At 34.0% G+C, this 16,874-nt stretch overlaps 1 protein-coding gene across 1 annotated transcript; it reads left to right on the top strand.

Annotated features, from left to right (window-relative positions):
* The first annotated feature begins 13,762 nt into the window (after positions 1-13,762).
* On the top strand, positions 13,763-16,639 carry LOC145086601 (S-adenosyl-L-methionine-dependent methyltransferases superfamily protein). The gene is made up of 4 exons (XM_079024417.1): positions 13,763-14,098; positions 14,504-14,732; positions 14,942-15,091; positions 15,957-16,639. The coding sequence occupies exons 1-4, from the start codon at positions 13,880-13,882 to the stop codon at positions 16,613-16,615; spliced, it is 1,257 nt and encodes a 418-aa protein (XP_078880543.1). The 5' UTR covers positions 13,763-13,879; the 3' UTR covers positions 16,616-16,639.
* The last annotated feature ends 235 nt before the right edge of the window (positions 16,640-16,874 follow it).

Genomic DNA, 16,874 nt, shown 5'->3' with positions numbered 1-16,874 from the left:
ATCATATCTCATATGATATCTAGAATGAAGGAATATATGATCCCTTATCTAAGGACACGTGTATCTGATAGGATCAGAGTTGACAACGGCTTTGGAAAGCTACGATTGCAGATCAGGATCTGAAGTCATACGCATAATAGTTATTAGACTTATCCAAGTGGGAGACTGTTGGATTAGTGTCTAAGTCCATAACTATTTTGGTATGTACTTGACCCGATGGTGCATGGTCCTTTTGGGTTGCCTTCACCAAAGCAACTTGATAGGATGAATTATGGAAAGAAAGGATTAAATATGATTTATTAATATATTATGGGAATAATATATTAAAGGAGAAATCATATTGTTTAATTAATATTAGTCAAGAATTAATTAGTAATTAGTTTTGTGACTAAAAGAGATTAATTAAACTTAAGGGACTGGAATTGTAATTATAAGATAATTGCAATTTGGGTCATGGATTGCCTTGAATCAAGAGGTGGACGAATTCTATGGGGAAACCCATAAGGAAATCGTCCATGGGCTTGATTAAAGGAGTCTATGGGTTGCTTAGGGCTTAAGCAACCAAATTAGGGTTTCCTTGTTAGATAACCCTAATTGCCTCACTATATATAGATCCCTTAAGGACCAAAAACGTGGACAAGCATCTTGCTAGGGTTTTCACACAGTTTTGGCAGCCTCCATCCTCTCTCCTCTTCATCCTCTTGCTTATGGTGTTTGTGAACCATTAGAGGAGTGACACTTGTGACTCTAAGCCTTCCAAAGTCAATTCAAGGAGGAATTGGGATTGTTATTGCTACATAACAATCAAGGTAATATCATAAACCTAATTATATGTTAATATTGTATTCCATATGCTAGAATTAGGGTTTATAGTCTTGGATTCAAAGCATGTACAATAGAGAAACGTAGATCCAAGCATTAGGGTTTGTATGAGCACATAGGATGTTCTTAGGACCAAAACCCATCATGCATGTCATGGTCAATACACCCGAGGTGATCATGGTTATCCAATAGTCATACTTAAAGTTGTGGTCTTACATGATTTGTGGATATGACATGTCTTCTTTGGTTTTGCGGGTTAACTAGATGACATAAATGTTCTTAACATGTCTATGATATTCGACGACATGTATAACGAGACTACACAATATTCTTCGTTTATAGTATATGAACCGTCTTCTTTGTAAAGCATTTTACTTTTAAAATTTTCAAATTCAACATCCTACTTTCATTTAATTTCACTTTAAGGCACTATACTTAGAAATTCTAACAATTACATCATCCCACTTTGAGCTTATGCCATTTTAAACACTATGATCTCACATGATTTGTGGATATAACATGTCTTCTTTGGTTTCGCGGGTTACCTAGATGACATAAATCTTCTTAACATGTCTCTGATATTCGACGACATGTATAACGAGACTTCACCATATTCTTCGTTTATAGTATATGAAACGTCTTCTTTTTAAAGCATGTTACTTTAAAAAATTTCATATTCAACATCCTACTTTCATTTAATTTCACTTTAAGGCACTATACTTAGAAATTCTAACAATTACATCATCCCACTTTGAGCTTATGCCATTTTAAACAATGAAATTTGAAAATATAATAGTTATAACATCCCACTTTGAATTTATGCGACTATATACATATATATATATATATATATATATATATTACTATTTAGAAGAACAAGCATTTGTAGCAACATGCTCTCATGTTAAACTTGAAGAACTGCGTTGCTATATGTGACAACCCAAAAATTTTATTCTTGTAAAAGTCAACCTTCTCATTTTGATCTATCTTATTTTAATAGATTTAAGTCCTAACTTGGTTTAAAACTTTAAATTTGAAGATTTGTTGAATTAGAAGTGAAATATAAAGAACATTTTTCCAAACTGAGAAACTTCGCATGGGGGCCGCAAACGAAGCTCGGACCACAAACACACTCCGAGTCGTAAACATGCCTCACAATCGTGAACCAACCTCGGATCGTGAACGAGGTTCACGACCGCAAATGAGGGTTCACGGCCGTGAACTCTTCGGACCGTGAACTCATGCTATATATATATATATATATATATATATATATATATATATATATATGTTTTAGCCATTATTTCTTCACTTCCACTTCTTCGAGCCGTGAACATCAAGGTTTTCTCTCAAGTATCATCAGCCAAGAACATCCTCTCTCCTTAAGAACATGCTAAACTCATCCTTTCTCATCATATTCACATGATAATCATTAGTTCTTCATAGGATCTAACAGTTAACGCGAAGAACACGAAGAACACCCTCCCGAAAACCTTTGAATCTTCTTAGAAACTTGCTTCGGATCTTCAAGTGTTCATAATTCATCAAGAACACTGGCCCGTGAACCACTCTTTTGGGTCGTGAACTCAAGAACACTTGGTGTTCTTGGGCCTTGAACACCCAGCTGGTCGTGAACCCTTCTTGCAGCCTTTAAACTTGCTTCTAACACCTTTATTGTAAGTTATACTTACATATTAGATCGAATTCCTATCATTCTTATGATAATAGTCATTAATAGAATACGTATATGTTGCATAAATTGCTATTTAGGCATTGTTTTTGTCCCGGGATCTAACTAGTGGAAAACATCCTAAACCGAACCTTCAATCGAATCATCCACAAAAAGGTGAGTTCATACCCTTATGTTTTACTATTTTTCACTGTTTTAGGGGGGGTGGGGGGATACAAGTTTAAACACAAGGATATTGTGTTTACAATAAACGGTTTTTCTTTAATATTGTTAAATCTTTTAAATATTTTATAAACTGCTTTTTAATTTATGTTTTGTATAAATCATATTTATATGTATATAATTATATAAATAAGATTTAAAGGGCTTAGGACTAATGATTTACCTTATTTCCTTTTCCTTGTCTGGATGTGGGGTGAGGGTAAAGTTATTTGTCCGACTGCTATTTAAATTTTAATTATATATATCTTGTATATATGTATGAATATAAAAGTTAGTTCAATCGGATTTCATATTCCCTTTGTAACATGTTGAGCAAAGGGGGTGCATTCATGAATATCACATGCTTAATAGAACACATATATAAATTGTAATAAGTATAATTTATGGGTCAGTTCACGATAACAGTCGTCTTAATCATGTATAAGGAAAAGTTACAAATTTAATTACAAAAAGATTTTTCACAATATTACTCATAAACTCGTTAAATCACTCAATTTGTGAGACACGTCTTCGCGTACATACCTAAGTACCATGGGAAGTCTAGACTTATGAACCAAAGTCTCCTGGAGGGAGAGCGTGAATTTGTGTATAGATCTATACGGAACCGACAATCCCGCACCCTGGCTATTAGCTACAGCTACTGGGTGACAAATGTAACAAGTGTACCAATAGAGAGAACCCGTCATATTAGTATGGTTATAAGTACTCGCATGGGAGAAACTTACGATTCTTTTACATAGTAATATACTTTTCTTAAACAATCTCAAGGGATATTAACTATGTGATTACTCAGTATATACCATAGGGTTAGATAAAACTGAAGTCCGGTAGACAGTGGAATGTGTGACTAACGCCTTATTTCCTGTTCCTTGTTTGGTTGTGGGCTTAGGGCAAATTCACCCATTCAATTGTCTGTTCGATCTTGGTTATATACAACTCATATGTATTAAGTGGTCATAGGAGGGTAGTATCGCCGTATCAGGTTTTCAGGGTAAACAAGTCTTTATTCAGTTTAACTTATCAACTAAACTAGGTATCATTAAAGTAAGTATAATGATTATACTTGTGCTTTTCGATCTTGGAATAACATAGACTACCAGCCGGTTTTATAGAAAATATAGGATTTTCTATGTTAAACATCGTTCTTTTAAGATAATCAGTTTTGGATAGATCTTTCTGAAAGCAATAACATTTATTATCAAAATCAATGCTTCACAATGGAGTTAGTGAAACTAGAAACTTATCTATAAAAGGTTTAATATGTATTATTAAACTAGTATAACATATAAGACCTTAAATGGTTAATTCTATAACTCCTTAGTTTATACATCAGAGTTATATATAATTAATATCCGATAGGCAGTGAAATGTGCAACTTCCGCCTTACTTCCTGTTCCTTGTTTGGTTGGGGGCTTAGGGTAGATTCACACATTTAACTGTCCGTTCGATATTAGATTATATATAGCTAGTATAAACTAAGTAATCATAGAAGGAACTATTGCGGTTACCAATTTACTAAAGAAAATATATGCTTTTCTTAATGAATCTTTTCAGCAAATGTCAAAGAACTATTACACTTAACTCCGTAAGCATCTAGTGAATATGTCAGAGTTATATACAATGAGGATCTAACCAACAATGGAATGTGTGACTTCCGCCTCATTTCCTGTTCCTTGTTTGGTTGTGGACTTAGGGCAGATTCACACAATCGATTGTCGGTTTGATTTGGATTTTATATAACTTGTATTCATTAAGTACTCATAAAAGGAATTATAAGATTCATTTTTACTTATCTTTCATCACATTAGAAAATATAGGATTTTCTGGAGGAACAGGCGAACCTTTCCAAAAGAACTTAGAGTATACTTTTTATAACAAAAATGCTGATGAACTCACCAGCTTAAATGCTGATCTACTCTTTCAAAATAACTTGTATTCTCAGGAATCCAGTAGACAAGTATTCTCCCGGAGCTTTTGAGAAGACAGCCTAGTGTCGCGTTGCATCTTTTGTCTTTTACTATATCTACCGTTGATGTCGAATATCTAATATTTGAACACTTATTTAAAAACTTATACATTATTGATGCAATGGTTGTTATACTTTGATTACTATAATGCATGTGTTGGGATACTTGACATGACGTCCTCTCCCCTGAACGTTTCCGCCATTCTGGTTAAGGGGTGTGACAGATTGGTATCAAAGCATTGTTTATAGTGAACTCGGTATACCAGTCATAAAAGATATACAACTATAAACACATTGGGATAAAAACACTTTGACCAAGAATTATACTTTAAAATATCTAACAATATATTATAAAAGTATAAGTACATGCATAATATATATATATATATATATATATATATATATATATATATATATATATATACTAGAGCGAGTATCACAAGAAGAACAAAACAAAAGTATTTGGATGTTGGAAACTACATTTAAACATGGACAGTTATGTAATCATATCTGGGATCAATATAGCTTGATCAATTATATTTATTTGAGATATGACCAACATGTGTTTGGGAGTGAATGTAGTGTTGCAACAAGTCTAAAACTTACCTAGGTACCAAAAGAATTCTAGAACCAAACATAAAGTTCAAAATACTATAGGAGTATTTTATGATGCTATAGAAACAAAACTGAAAACTTATCAACTTCATATATCAAGAAGTTCAAGAATCAATCATATAATTAAAATACTATAGGAGTATTTTAGGTACCATAAATAAACTTTTGGGAAATTTTAAAAGACTTTTTCTGGTAGGTCTATAATTACTAAAGTGTATACATTAAAGTTATATATAATTGAAATTTTATAGACTTAGAATAAGTGATTTTCACACTAGCTACTTCATTTTCCTTGTTTAGATGTGGTTTTAGAGTAGGATCACTTATTCGAAGGTCTATTTGATCTGGATTATATATAACCGGTACACACTATGTGATTATAGAAAGACCGAAATGGATCATCCTCGTAAAATTGTATTTGTAACGAAAATGTTTTATTAATTTCATAGACTCTTTAGACATTCCCATTCTCGCACCAACAACATAGCTAGAGATACCACCTCACTAGGATAGTCAACCGAGGAGTCAAGGATGAACAAGGAGGAATTCACAACTAGAACTTCGAGAAGAGATCAAACGAGGAGTACGAAGCCAGAGAAATTCTCAAGGACACCATAGGAAGATAAAGAGAAAGCAAATCATTTTCATCAAGAATAGGACGGGGAACAGAGGAGACCACTCGTGAGTCATGCGAAGTGGCAGAGTACCTTATGCGTCACACTAATAGCTAATGAATTTATGCAACCTAATGAGTTGGTGAATACACTACTCACACTATGCAACTGGTTAATAACAGTAAAACAAGTCACATGATTTCAGTTAAGGATACTCGCAACGATTAATTCATAAGTTTATTTTATATCGACCTCTATTATGAATTGATTACAAGACCACTTGGAAAACATGAAACATGATACACTCGGATAACCTAGTTCATATAACACTCGACCTGAAATCCTTACTAAAGACTCATCACCATTTTGTCTTTTAATTTGTATGGCTAAAAGATGTCTCCTAGAAGAAATCCTAGACGCTTTAACATTCCTACTGCACCAACTCCACCACCGCCACCGCCTCCACAATTCGATGCTACAATGTTCCAGGCAGTAATCACAGCTGTCGTATCAGCAGCCATGACCCACATCAACACGATTGTTACCAGTGGATCGGGTAGCGGTGTCAACAACCATAACCACGAGTACCTTAGAGAATGTTCCTATAAGGAATTCAGAAATTGCAAACCCAAATCCTTTAATGGAAGCGGAGGAGTCCTTACTCTAATGCAATGGTTTGAGAAGATAGAATCAGTTTTCGAAATTTGTGTGTGCCCAGAAGGAAGCAAAGTAAAATTTCCTACCCGTACTTTCTCAGATAGGGACCTCACATGGTGGAATGGCCATGTAAAGTCACTGACTCTTGTAGTGGAAAATTCGATAGGCTGGGAGAACTTAAAGACAATGATGATGAAAGAATATTTCCCGAGAGGCGAAATACAAAAGCTGGAGGAAGAGCTTTGGAGTCTCACCATGACGGGCTCAGACATAGTGGCCTACGCTAATAGATTTAGTGATCTAGCGACACTATGCCCCGAAATGGTTACCTCGGAGAACAAGAAAATAGAGAGGTACATCTGGGATTATCTCCCCAGATTCAAGGAAGTGTTTTAGCCTCCAAATCAACTACTTTCGATAGTGCCAAACAATTGGTGCAGAGCCTCATAGATCATGGAGTTTGCCAAGTGGAGATGACCCCTGTCTCTGAGCCATCAAGAGGGGATGACTATAAGCTAAAGTCTTGGAGTAAGAAAAAAGAAGAGTCAAAACAAGATGCCTCGAAAAGACAACAATTACCTGCAGTTCATGCTGCCATGACACCTGCCACTCCAGCACCTGTTCGTCGATATGCTGGAACACTCCCGAAGTTTAACAGGTGTAACTTTCATCACAGCGGAGCGTGCCGTGAGATGCATTGCAGAAATTGCAATGGGAAGGGGAACACTGCTCGTTTATGTAAAGCAACGACACAACCTATCTCCTAGGTCCCTGGCATCGGAGTCAGCCAGGCTTGCTGCGGGTGTGGCAAAACGGGACACATAAATAGGGATTGTCCAATAACAAAGAACTCTGGAGGAGATGGAAGGATACTAATGATCACCGCAGGAGAGACTATTCCGGAACCACCTGAAAATACCGGTACATTCCATAACTAATGTCGGGCTTATAAACTCTTTAAAAACTAGTACAACTTAAGTCATATCATTCTGTGAGATTCCATCAATTCATTGGAACTCTCGTGTTGCTAGTACTGGCTTAATGCGGTACAGCTTTTTCGCAGCAGTAATAATGTAGATACATCTGGAAGTACTAAAAACATACACATAGGTTACACTGACGTTTTAATAAACACTCTTCCAAAGTAGCTTAACATTTGTTATTCTGAGAAGTCCAACATCGTCATTTGACACGAGTCAATTCGATCTTCACCGTACCAACTCCATGAGAAGATTCTTTTCCGTAACCAACCTTCTAGCGAAACCTTCGTTCCAAAACTCCGAGATACTCATGCAAAGAGTGCCTTATGTTTCGTAACTTACACGAAGTACCCCCAACAGACCTCCCAGGAATACCACTCGCTCGGTACGTCAAGTTCATTATCAAGGACCCATACAGTTAATCTATCATTGTTAAGTGTATACGCAAGAGTGGTACATAATTAAGGTTCTACAGGCTTAGAATTGATGATTCTGCTTTAACTCCTTTTCCTTGTTTGGATGTGGGGTTAGAGAAGAATCATTTATTTGACTGCCCTTTCGATCTTAATTATATACGACTCGTATACACGAGACTGTGATCGATGAACCATGTATGAGTTCTATCATGAACTTCAGGACGAAGACTACCCAAGACTACGAGTGAGCGTGCTATCATGCGTATAAACAAAAAAGCCAAACCTATACACTCCCACCTCTTTCCCTAATTCATGAGTAATCACTTTGAATTTCGAATTTCGGGACGAAATTCCCTTTAACGAGGGGATGATGTGACAACCCAAAATTTTTATTCTTGTAAAAGTCAACCTTCTCATTTTGATATATCTTAATTTAATAGATTTAACTCCTAAATTGGTTTAAAACTTCAAATTTGAAGAGTTGTTGAATTAGAAGTGAAATATAAAGAACATTTTTCCAAACTGAGAAAATTCGCATGGGAGCCGCAAACGAAGCTCGGACCGCAAACACACTCCGAGTCGTAAACATGCCTCGCAGCCATGAACCAACCTCGGACCGTGAGCGAGGTTCACGACCGCAAACGAGGGTTCACGACCGTGAACTCTTCGGACTGTGAACTCATGCTATATGTATGTGTGTGTGTGTGTGTGTATATATATATATATATATATATATATATATATATATATAGGGAAAGGATCAAATGAGAACACCTAAAAGGTTGAGAACGCGAGAACAAGTATATTCATTCGTGATTCCATGTATTCATTTGTGGAGAAATGATAATTTTTACGCACAAACAACATGAATATGCTTTTTCTGTTCAATTGAAATTAAAGGCGTAAAAATTTATCATTTCTCCACAAATGAATAAATGGAATCGCAAACGAATATACTTTGTTCTCGCGTTCTCAACCTTTTTAGTGTTCTCATTTGATCCTACTCCTATATATATATATGTATATATATATATATATATATATATATATATATATATATATATATATATATGTTTTAGCCATTATTTCTTCACTTCTACTTCTTCTAGCCGTGAACATCAAGGTTTTCTCTCAACTATCATCAGCCAAGAACATCCTCTCTCCTCAAGAACATGCTAAACTCATCCTTTCTCATCATATTCACATGATAATCATTAGTTCTTCATAGGATCTAACAGTTAACAAGAAGAACACCCGCCCGAAAACCTTTGAATCTTATTAGAAACTTGCTTAGGATCTTCAAGTGTTCTTAATTCATTAAGAACACTGGGCCGTTAACCACTCTTTTGGGTCATGAACTCAAGAACACTTGGTGTTCTTGGGCTGTGAACACCCAGCTGGCTGTGAACCCTTCTTGCAGCCTTCAAACTCGCTTCTAACACCTTTATTGTAAGTTATACTTACATATTAGATCGAATTCCTATCATTCTTATGATAATAGTCATTAACAGAATACGTATATGTTGCATAAATTTCCATTTAGGCCTTTTTTTTGTCCCGGGATCTAACTAGTGGGAAACATCCTAAACCACACCTTCAATCGAATCATCCACAAAATGGTGAGTTCATACCCTTATGTTTTACTATTTTTCACTGGTTTAGGGGGGGGGGGGGGGTTAAAAGTTTCAACACAAGGATGTTGTGTTTACAATAAACAGTTTTTCTTTAATTCTTTAATATTGTTAAATCTTTTAAATATTTTATAAACTCCTTTTTAATTTATGTTTTGTATAAATCATATTTATATGGATATAATTATATAAATAAGATTTAAAGGGCTTAGGACTAATGATTTACCTTATTTCCTTTTCCTTGTCTGGATGTAGGGTGAGGTATTTGTCCGACTGGCATTTAAAATTTAATTATATATATCTTGTATATATGTATGAATATAAAAGTTAGTTTAATCGGATTTCATATTCCCTTTGTAACATTTTGAGCAAAGGGAGTGCATTCATGAATATCACATGCTTAATAGAACACATATATAAATTGTAATAAGTATAATTTATGAGCCAGTTCACAATAACAGTCGTCTTAATCATGTATAAGGAAAAGTTACAACTTTAATTACAAAAAGGTTTTTCACAGTATTACTCGTAAACTCGTTAAATCACTCAATTTGTGAGACACGTATTCGCATACTTACCTAAGTACCAAGGGAAGTCTAGACTTATGAACCAGAGTCTCCTGGAGGGAGAGCGTGAATTTGTGTATAGATCTATACGGAACCGACGATCCCGCACCCTGGATATTAGCTATAGCTGTTGGGTGACAAATGTCACAAGTGTATCAATAGAGAGAACCCGTCATATTAGTATGGTTATAAGTACTCGCATGGGAGAAACTGAAGATTCTTTTACGTAGTAATATACTTTTCTTAAACAATCTCAAGGGATATTAACTATGTGATTACTCAGTATATACCAAATGTTAGATAAAACTGAAGTCCGGTAGACAGTGGAATGTGTGACTTACACCTTACTTCCTGTTCATTGTTTGGTTGTGGGCTTAGGGCAGATTCACCCATTCAACTGTCTGTTCAATCTCGGTTATATACAATTTGTATGTATTAAGTGATCATAGGAGGGTAGTATCACAATATCAGGTTTTTTGGGTAAACAAGTCTTTATTCAGTTTAACTTATCAACTAAACTAGGTATCATTAAAGTAAGTATAATAATTTTACCTGTGCTTTTCGATCTTGGAATAACATAGACTACCAGTCGGTTTTATAGGAAATATAGGATTTTCTATGTTAAACATCGTTCTTTTAAGATAATCAGTTTTCGATAGATCTTTCTGAAAGCAATAACATTTATTATCAAAATCAATGTTTCACAATAGAGTTAGTGAAACTAGAAACTTATCAATAAAAGGTTTAATATGTATTATTAAACTAGTATAACATATAAGACCTTAAATGGTTAATTTTATAACTCCTTAGTTTATACATCAGAGTTATATATAATTAATATCCGATAGGCAGTGAAATTTTTGACTTCGTCCTTACTTCCTGTTCCTTGTTTGGTTGTAGGCTTAGGGCAGATTCATACATTTAACTGTCCGTTCGATATTAGATTATATATAGCTAGTATAAACTAAGTAATTATAGAAGGAAGTATTGTGGTTACCAATTTACTAAAGAAAATATATGATTTTCTTAATGAATATTTTCATCAGATGTCAAAGAACTATTACAGTTAACTCCGTAAGCATCTACTGAATACGTCAGAGTTATATACAATGAGGATCTAACAAACAATGGAATGTGTGACTTCCGCCTCATTTCCTGTTCCTTTTTTGGTTGTGGACTTAGGGCAAATTCACACAATCAATTTTCTGTTTGATCTGGATTGTATATAACTTGTATTCATTAAGTACTTGTAAAAGGAATTATAAGACTCATTTTTACTTATCTCTCATCACATAAGAAAATATAGGATTTTGTGGAGGAACAAGTGAACCTTTCCAAAAGAACTTACACCCCGCTCCCGAGTTATAGCAAAGAAAAGAAGAGAAGAGAAAAGAAAGTAAGGAGAGAAAAGAAGAGAAAAGAAAGGAAAAAAAAATTGTCATTTGTGCTCCCGAGTCGGAGAGAAATGGAAGGAAAGTTAAACATTTTGTTCTTTCTTTTCAAATCCTCCCAAATCGGGAGGAAAGGTAGGAGGGAAAGTTTTCCTTCCATTTCCTTCCACTTCCTTCCTTTAATGAAACTCGGGAGCACCATTCTCTCTTGCTTTCCTCTCATTTCCTCCCATTTCCTTTCTTTTCTCTCTTTAAGTTGAACTCGGGAGCGGGGTGTTAGAGTATACTTTTTATAACAAAAATGCTGATGAACTCATCAGCTTAAATGCTGATCTACTCTTTCAAAATAACTTGTATTCTCAGGAATCCAGTAGACATGTATTCTCCCGGAGCTTTTGAGAAGACAGCCTAGTGTCGCGCTGCGTCTTTTGTCTTTTACTATATCTACTGTTGATGTCGAATATCTAATATTTGAACACTTATTTAAAAACTTATACATTATTAATGCGATGGTTGTTGTACTTTGATTACTATAATGCATGTGTTGTAATACTTGACATGACGTTCTTCGCCCCCGAACGTTTCCGCCATTCTGGTTTAGGGGTGTGACAGTATAAATGCAAACAGGGTGAAGCTATGTTGTTACTTGACGATTTTAACCCAAAATACTTTATTACAAATAGTAAAAGAAGGAAGTATGTTAGTCTGAGGGCATAACACGTTAACAATTTTGTTATTAAAATGTTGTTTAGATTTTTTGCCTTTAAACTATCTTCATCAACAAACAATCATTAAACAATTGCCAGTTTTTGCTCAATCATCATTTACAATTACGGACATGGATGTGTCAATGGGTCAACAATGAAGGCTATTCTTGTGGTAAGTAGTTTTTTTTTTTTTTTTTTTTTTTTTTTTTTTTTTTTTTTTTTTTAAAGAATTTGAAGTAATTTGTTATATTTTGTCTTTTTGTTGTTTTTTGTCTTTTGTCTTTTGTATTTTGTCTTTTTGTTGTCTATTATTATTATTTTAAAAAATTGATTTGATTAAATGTTATTTAATAGTCTGGATGAAAAAAATAACACAATGATAGTCTTAATGAAAAAATAACACAAAGATAACGTGAATTAATAAAATAAAAATATGTGAATAGTCCAAATAGAAAAATAACATAGAGATAGTCGGAACGGAAAAACAATACATGGATAGTCATAACGAAAAAAAACAACACACTGATAGTATAAATGAAAATAAAAATAACACAAAAATAATTCAAACATAAAAAATATATTTTTAATAATAATAATAATAATAATAATAATAATAATAATAATAATAATAATAATAATATGTATTTATTAAAAATAAATAAAAAAAATGAAAATAAATAAAAAAAACATAAGGATAATACAAACAAAATAATAACACCATGTATTTATTAAAATATACTAAAAACAAAAAAATAACAAAAAAATCATTAAAGAAAGGGATTCGTATACAATAGTTTTTATTAATACACAATATTTTATGTTTAATAGAAATATACAATATAATATTTTAAAACACAAATTGTTATGTATGAAATTTTTTGTTGTGTACAACCATTTTAGGTGGTAATTATTTCACTTCAAATAGATGTATATGAATTAGATTTCTTCATCAACAAATATTGTTAAAATTTAACAAAAAAAAATAATTTTCTAAAACATAATACAAGAGGAAGTTTGTTCGCATGTAGTCATTGAACTTTTTTAGAGGGAAACGAACTTTTGACTTTGTTCACAATTAGTCAGTAAATTTTTTTTCGTTATCTATTTGCCACTGAACTATTGAAACTGTTCATATTTTACCCTAAATTATGGATAATGACTTGAAAGGGTAATGGACTTTCAATTTTGTTCACATTTAGTCACTAAATTTTTTTCGTTATCAATTTGCCACTGAACTATTGAAACTGTTCACATTTTACCCTTACGACCGATAACAACCGACCGGCCATAAGGATAAAATGTGAACAATTTCAATAGTTTAGTGGTGAATAAATAACGAAAAAAATTTAGTGACTAAATGTGAACAAAATTGAAAGTTCCTTACCTTTTCAAGTCATTATCCGTACGGAATTGAATATTGAATCTTTAGGTTTTAACCGGACAAAAAATAGTAGAAAATGTACCTTAAAATGTTTTAACCACACTAAACTACCCCTCTCGTGCCATGATTTCAAAGGATCGCCACCTTCGTCGGGGTTTTAGGGTTTATCATTTGCCCTAAATTCCACCGGTTACTAGACTGTAGCCAATGGTGTGGGATGCATGATGGTGATTTTGAAAAGAAGTAGACTGTCCTTAGCATCAAGCCACCTTCGGAGGCTGATTACCACAAATCCGCGTCGTATTGTAGACGAAGGCGATTGGTTTTATGCATCGGAATGGTGGGGCAACGGCGATTCCGACGAAAACACTGTCTTCCGCTCTGTTTCCGACAAGGGAAACGGTGTCGTTTCTGTCGTAGCTTCTCATTCTTCCAGACCAGTATATTCTCACTCTCTTTTCATACTATAAGCGCCATATTACATCTGATCATAGCTATGAAGCCGTTAAATGAATCAGTTAGTGAATATCACCCCTGCTTAGAGTTATGTTTACTCTGATCCCCCCAAAATGAGCTACTTTTGATTTCGGATTTCAATGCTTACTTTTAAACTCCAAATTTGACCCCCTTTGAGCAGAAAATGATATGGACATTAAGCTTCACATCAAGTATTGCTAATAAAGTGATTTCAGTATTGTTTGCTACCAAACCAACATCTATTGTTAATTTATTATCCAAATACACTGTGTTTTCAATGCAATTCACCCATTAAAATGTCTAGTCATGTGTTATAGTGGTGTCTAATTCTTTTGCTCAAATCATTCATTTGCTCTAATTTGATACAGTATGAAAGAAACTGGCACAAAACTGAAACTTGGCTTTCACAAAGGTATGCAGAGTTGCATCCAAGAGGTGAACAGAAAGCATCTTTCAAAATTCTTGGGTATCAATGGCGCACCCTTCGGTTTAATGATGATACTCGACAAAGCACAGTTAAAGTAATGGCTGCTTATAATCAACAAGATCCTGGATCTATCTTCTTAAGGCAGGAGCCACATTGTTTAGCTGTTCCATGTAAGTTTCTTCAAAATCAAAACTACCTTTTAATTCATGCGAATCTTTTTCCTTAGGTAGTGTTTGGTATGATTGGGTTGGGGAAGGAATGGAATGGTTCTTTTTCTTTCCAGTGGAATGAAAAAAAAAAAAAACTTGTTTGATAACACATTCTAACTTTCTATGGTCATATTTGTAAATTTTCCTTTAATCTTTATGTATTTGTTCAGATCTAAAGAGTATGGTATCTGCTGGATTGGCTTCTCTCTCATGTAATTATGATTTGGAAAGTGTTGTAAATGGAAAGAATAATATGAAGATTTTATGCATTGGTCATGGTGGTGGAAGCTTACCATTATTCTTGGCTTACAAAATTCCAGGTTAGATTATTATACTAATCAATTCCATTCCGGTGTTTGGTTGCAAATGAGTATGGAATTGAACTCCATTGGCATTCAGAAATTCAACTTTTCATTCATAAAGTCATGGAATTCAATTCCAATTTTCCCTCATTTGTGTAAATGACTTAAATACTCTTCCTATATGAATTATATGCACAAAAAGCTTATAGACAAATTTTATAGATGGTAGTTGGGACTTGTGCACATGTAAATAAGTTTATCTTGATTATAACTTATTCTAAATGGTCAAGTAAGTAAATTTCAAAATTTGGAGAAGTTGACTTTGATTATATTTTCTGTAAAACAATACTTATATTCTAAAAAAAATTCCATATTTGCAAAAATAATAACATTTTTTAGTCTTGATAGGCTTTAAGTAATTATATTTAATTTGTTTGAAATTTCTGTATTATTGAATAATAATGTTTAGCTTTAAACTAGTTTTAGAAATGTTTCTCGAACAATTAATTTAAAAATACTTTTATAAATATCTGTAGTTTAGAGATAAGTTACACTTTTTGTCCCTTGCTTTATTGAAAGCTACCGATATCGTCCTCACAAAGAATCCTTTAATATTTTTTGTCCCTAAAAAGTTTCTTTAATCCTTTTCGTCCTTTAAGTTGCTGCCGTTTCTTTTTTAGCGTTTAGCCCATGTGAAATGTCCATTTTGCCCTTCTTGTACGCCTCGTAAGTTCATTTTACTTGTTTTATATGTATGTCTAAAACAAACGACAATTTACAAAAAATTAATAAAGAGCAATTCTTTGACAATTTTATAAACCAAACAAAGGAAACCCTAATTCCATTCCGACATATCAATTCCATATATAATTTTTTTTTTCAGGAGCCACAATCCACATAGTAGAAATCGACCCCGTAGTCATATCCGCATCAACCCAAGCAATGGGCTTTCCATCCTACTCCACCATGAACCAATCCGGGGCCCGCACACACTCAAAACCAACTCTTACAGACGAAATACTCTGGAAAGGAACTCACGAGCGGCTACTCCTATTCCATTCCGACGCCGAACACTTCATCACAAACACCACCAACATTTATGACGTGATCTTCATAGACGCCTACGACGGCGACGACATATTCCCGCATAAATTGTGGGACCCGGATTCCGTATTTCTCAAAACCCTAGGGGAACGGCTTCACCCTAAGCACGGGACTTGCGTGGTGAATCTTCATTCCGATGTTGATATGGTGGAGGTATCGGAATCGGAATCGGTGATTCCGAAGGGTAAGTATGTGTCTCAAGTGTGTAAGGCGTATAAGAAGATGGTGGTAGATGGTGATGGTGTTGGTGTGGCGTTTACGGTTCATGTTCCATGGGTTTGTAATGCGTCTCTTGTGGTTACTAAGAGTTTTAAGGATTGTACGCGTGATGTGGTTTTGAATAGTCTTGTGTCGAAATCTTTGGTTGTTGAGAATGTTCTTGATTTGCCGTTTTCTTGTTTACAATATGTGAAGAGAGGTTTAATATTCGTTGAATAATTCATTTTTTTTATTATGTTACAAGTTATTCTTCCAGCAACCCTGAACTCTGAAGTCTGACCTGACATGACACGTGTTGGTTATATTGTTTGTGTCTACTGAGATTTGAATTCTTAGGGGTTAAGATAATAGGATATTCTTGGAAAATTTGATAAAGTTTAGCTAAGTTTCCTTTGTACTTTTTCAGAAGTTTTAAAGTGTTAATATATGAATTGAAAATATTGTGTGAGTAATTATGAAATTATTTATCATATTTTTC

This window comes from Lactuca serriola, chromosome 2 (genome assembly GCF_051521515.1).
Source record: "Lactuca serriola cultivar US96UC23 chromosome 2, Lser_US96UC23_V15, whole genome shotgun sequence".
Taxonomy (NCBI): Eukaryota; Viridiplantae; Streptophyta; class Magnoliopsida; order Asterales; family Asteraceae; genus Lactuca; species Lactuca serriola.
This window is presented reverse-complemented; position numbering and strand designations above follow the sequence as displayed.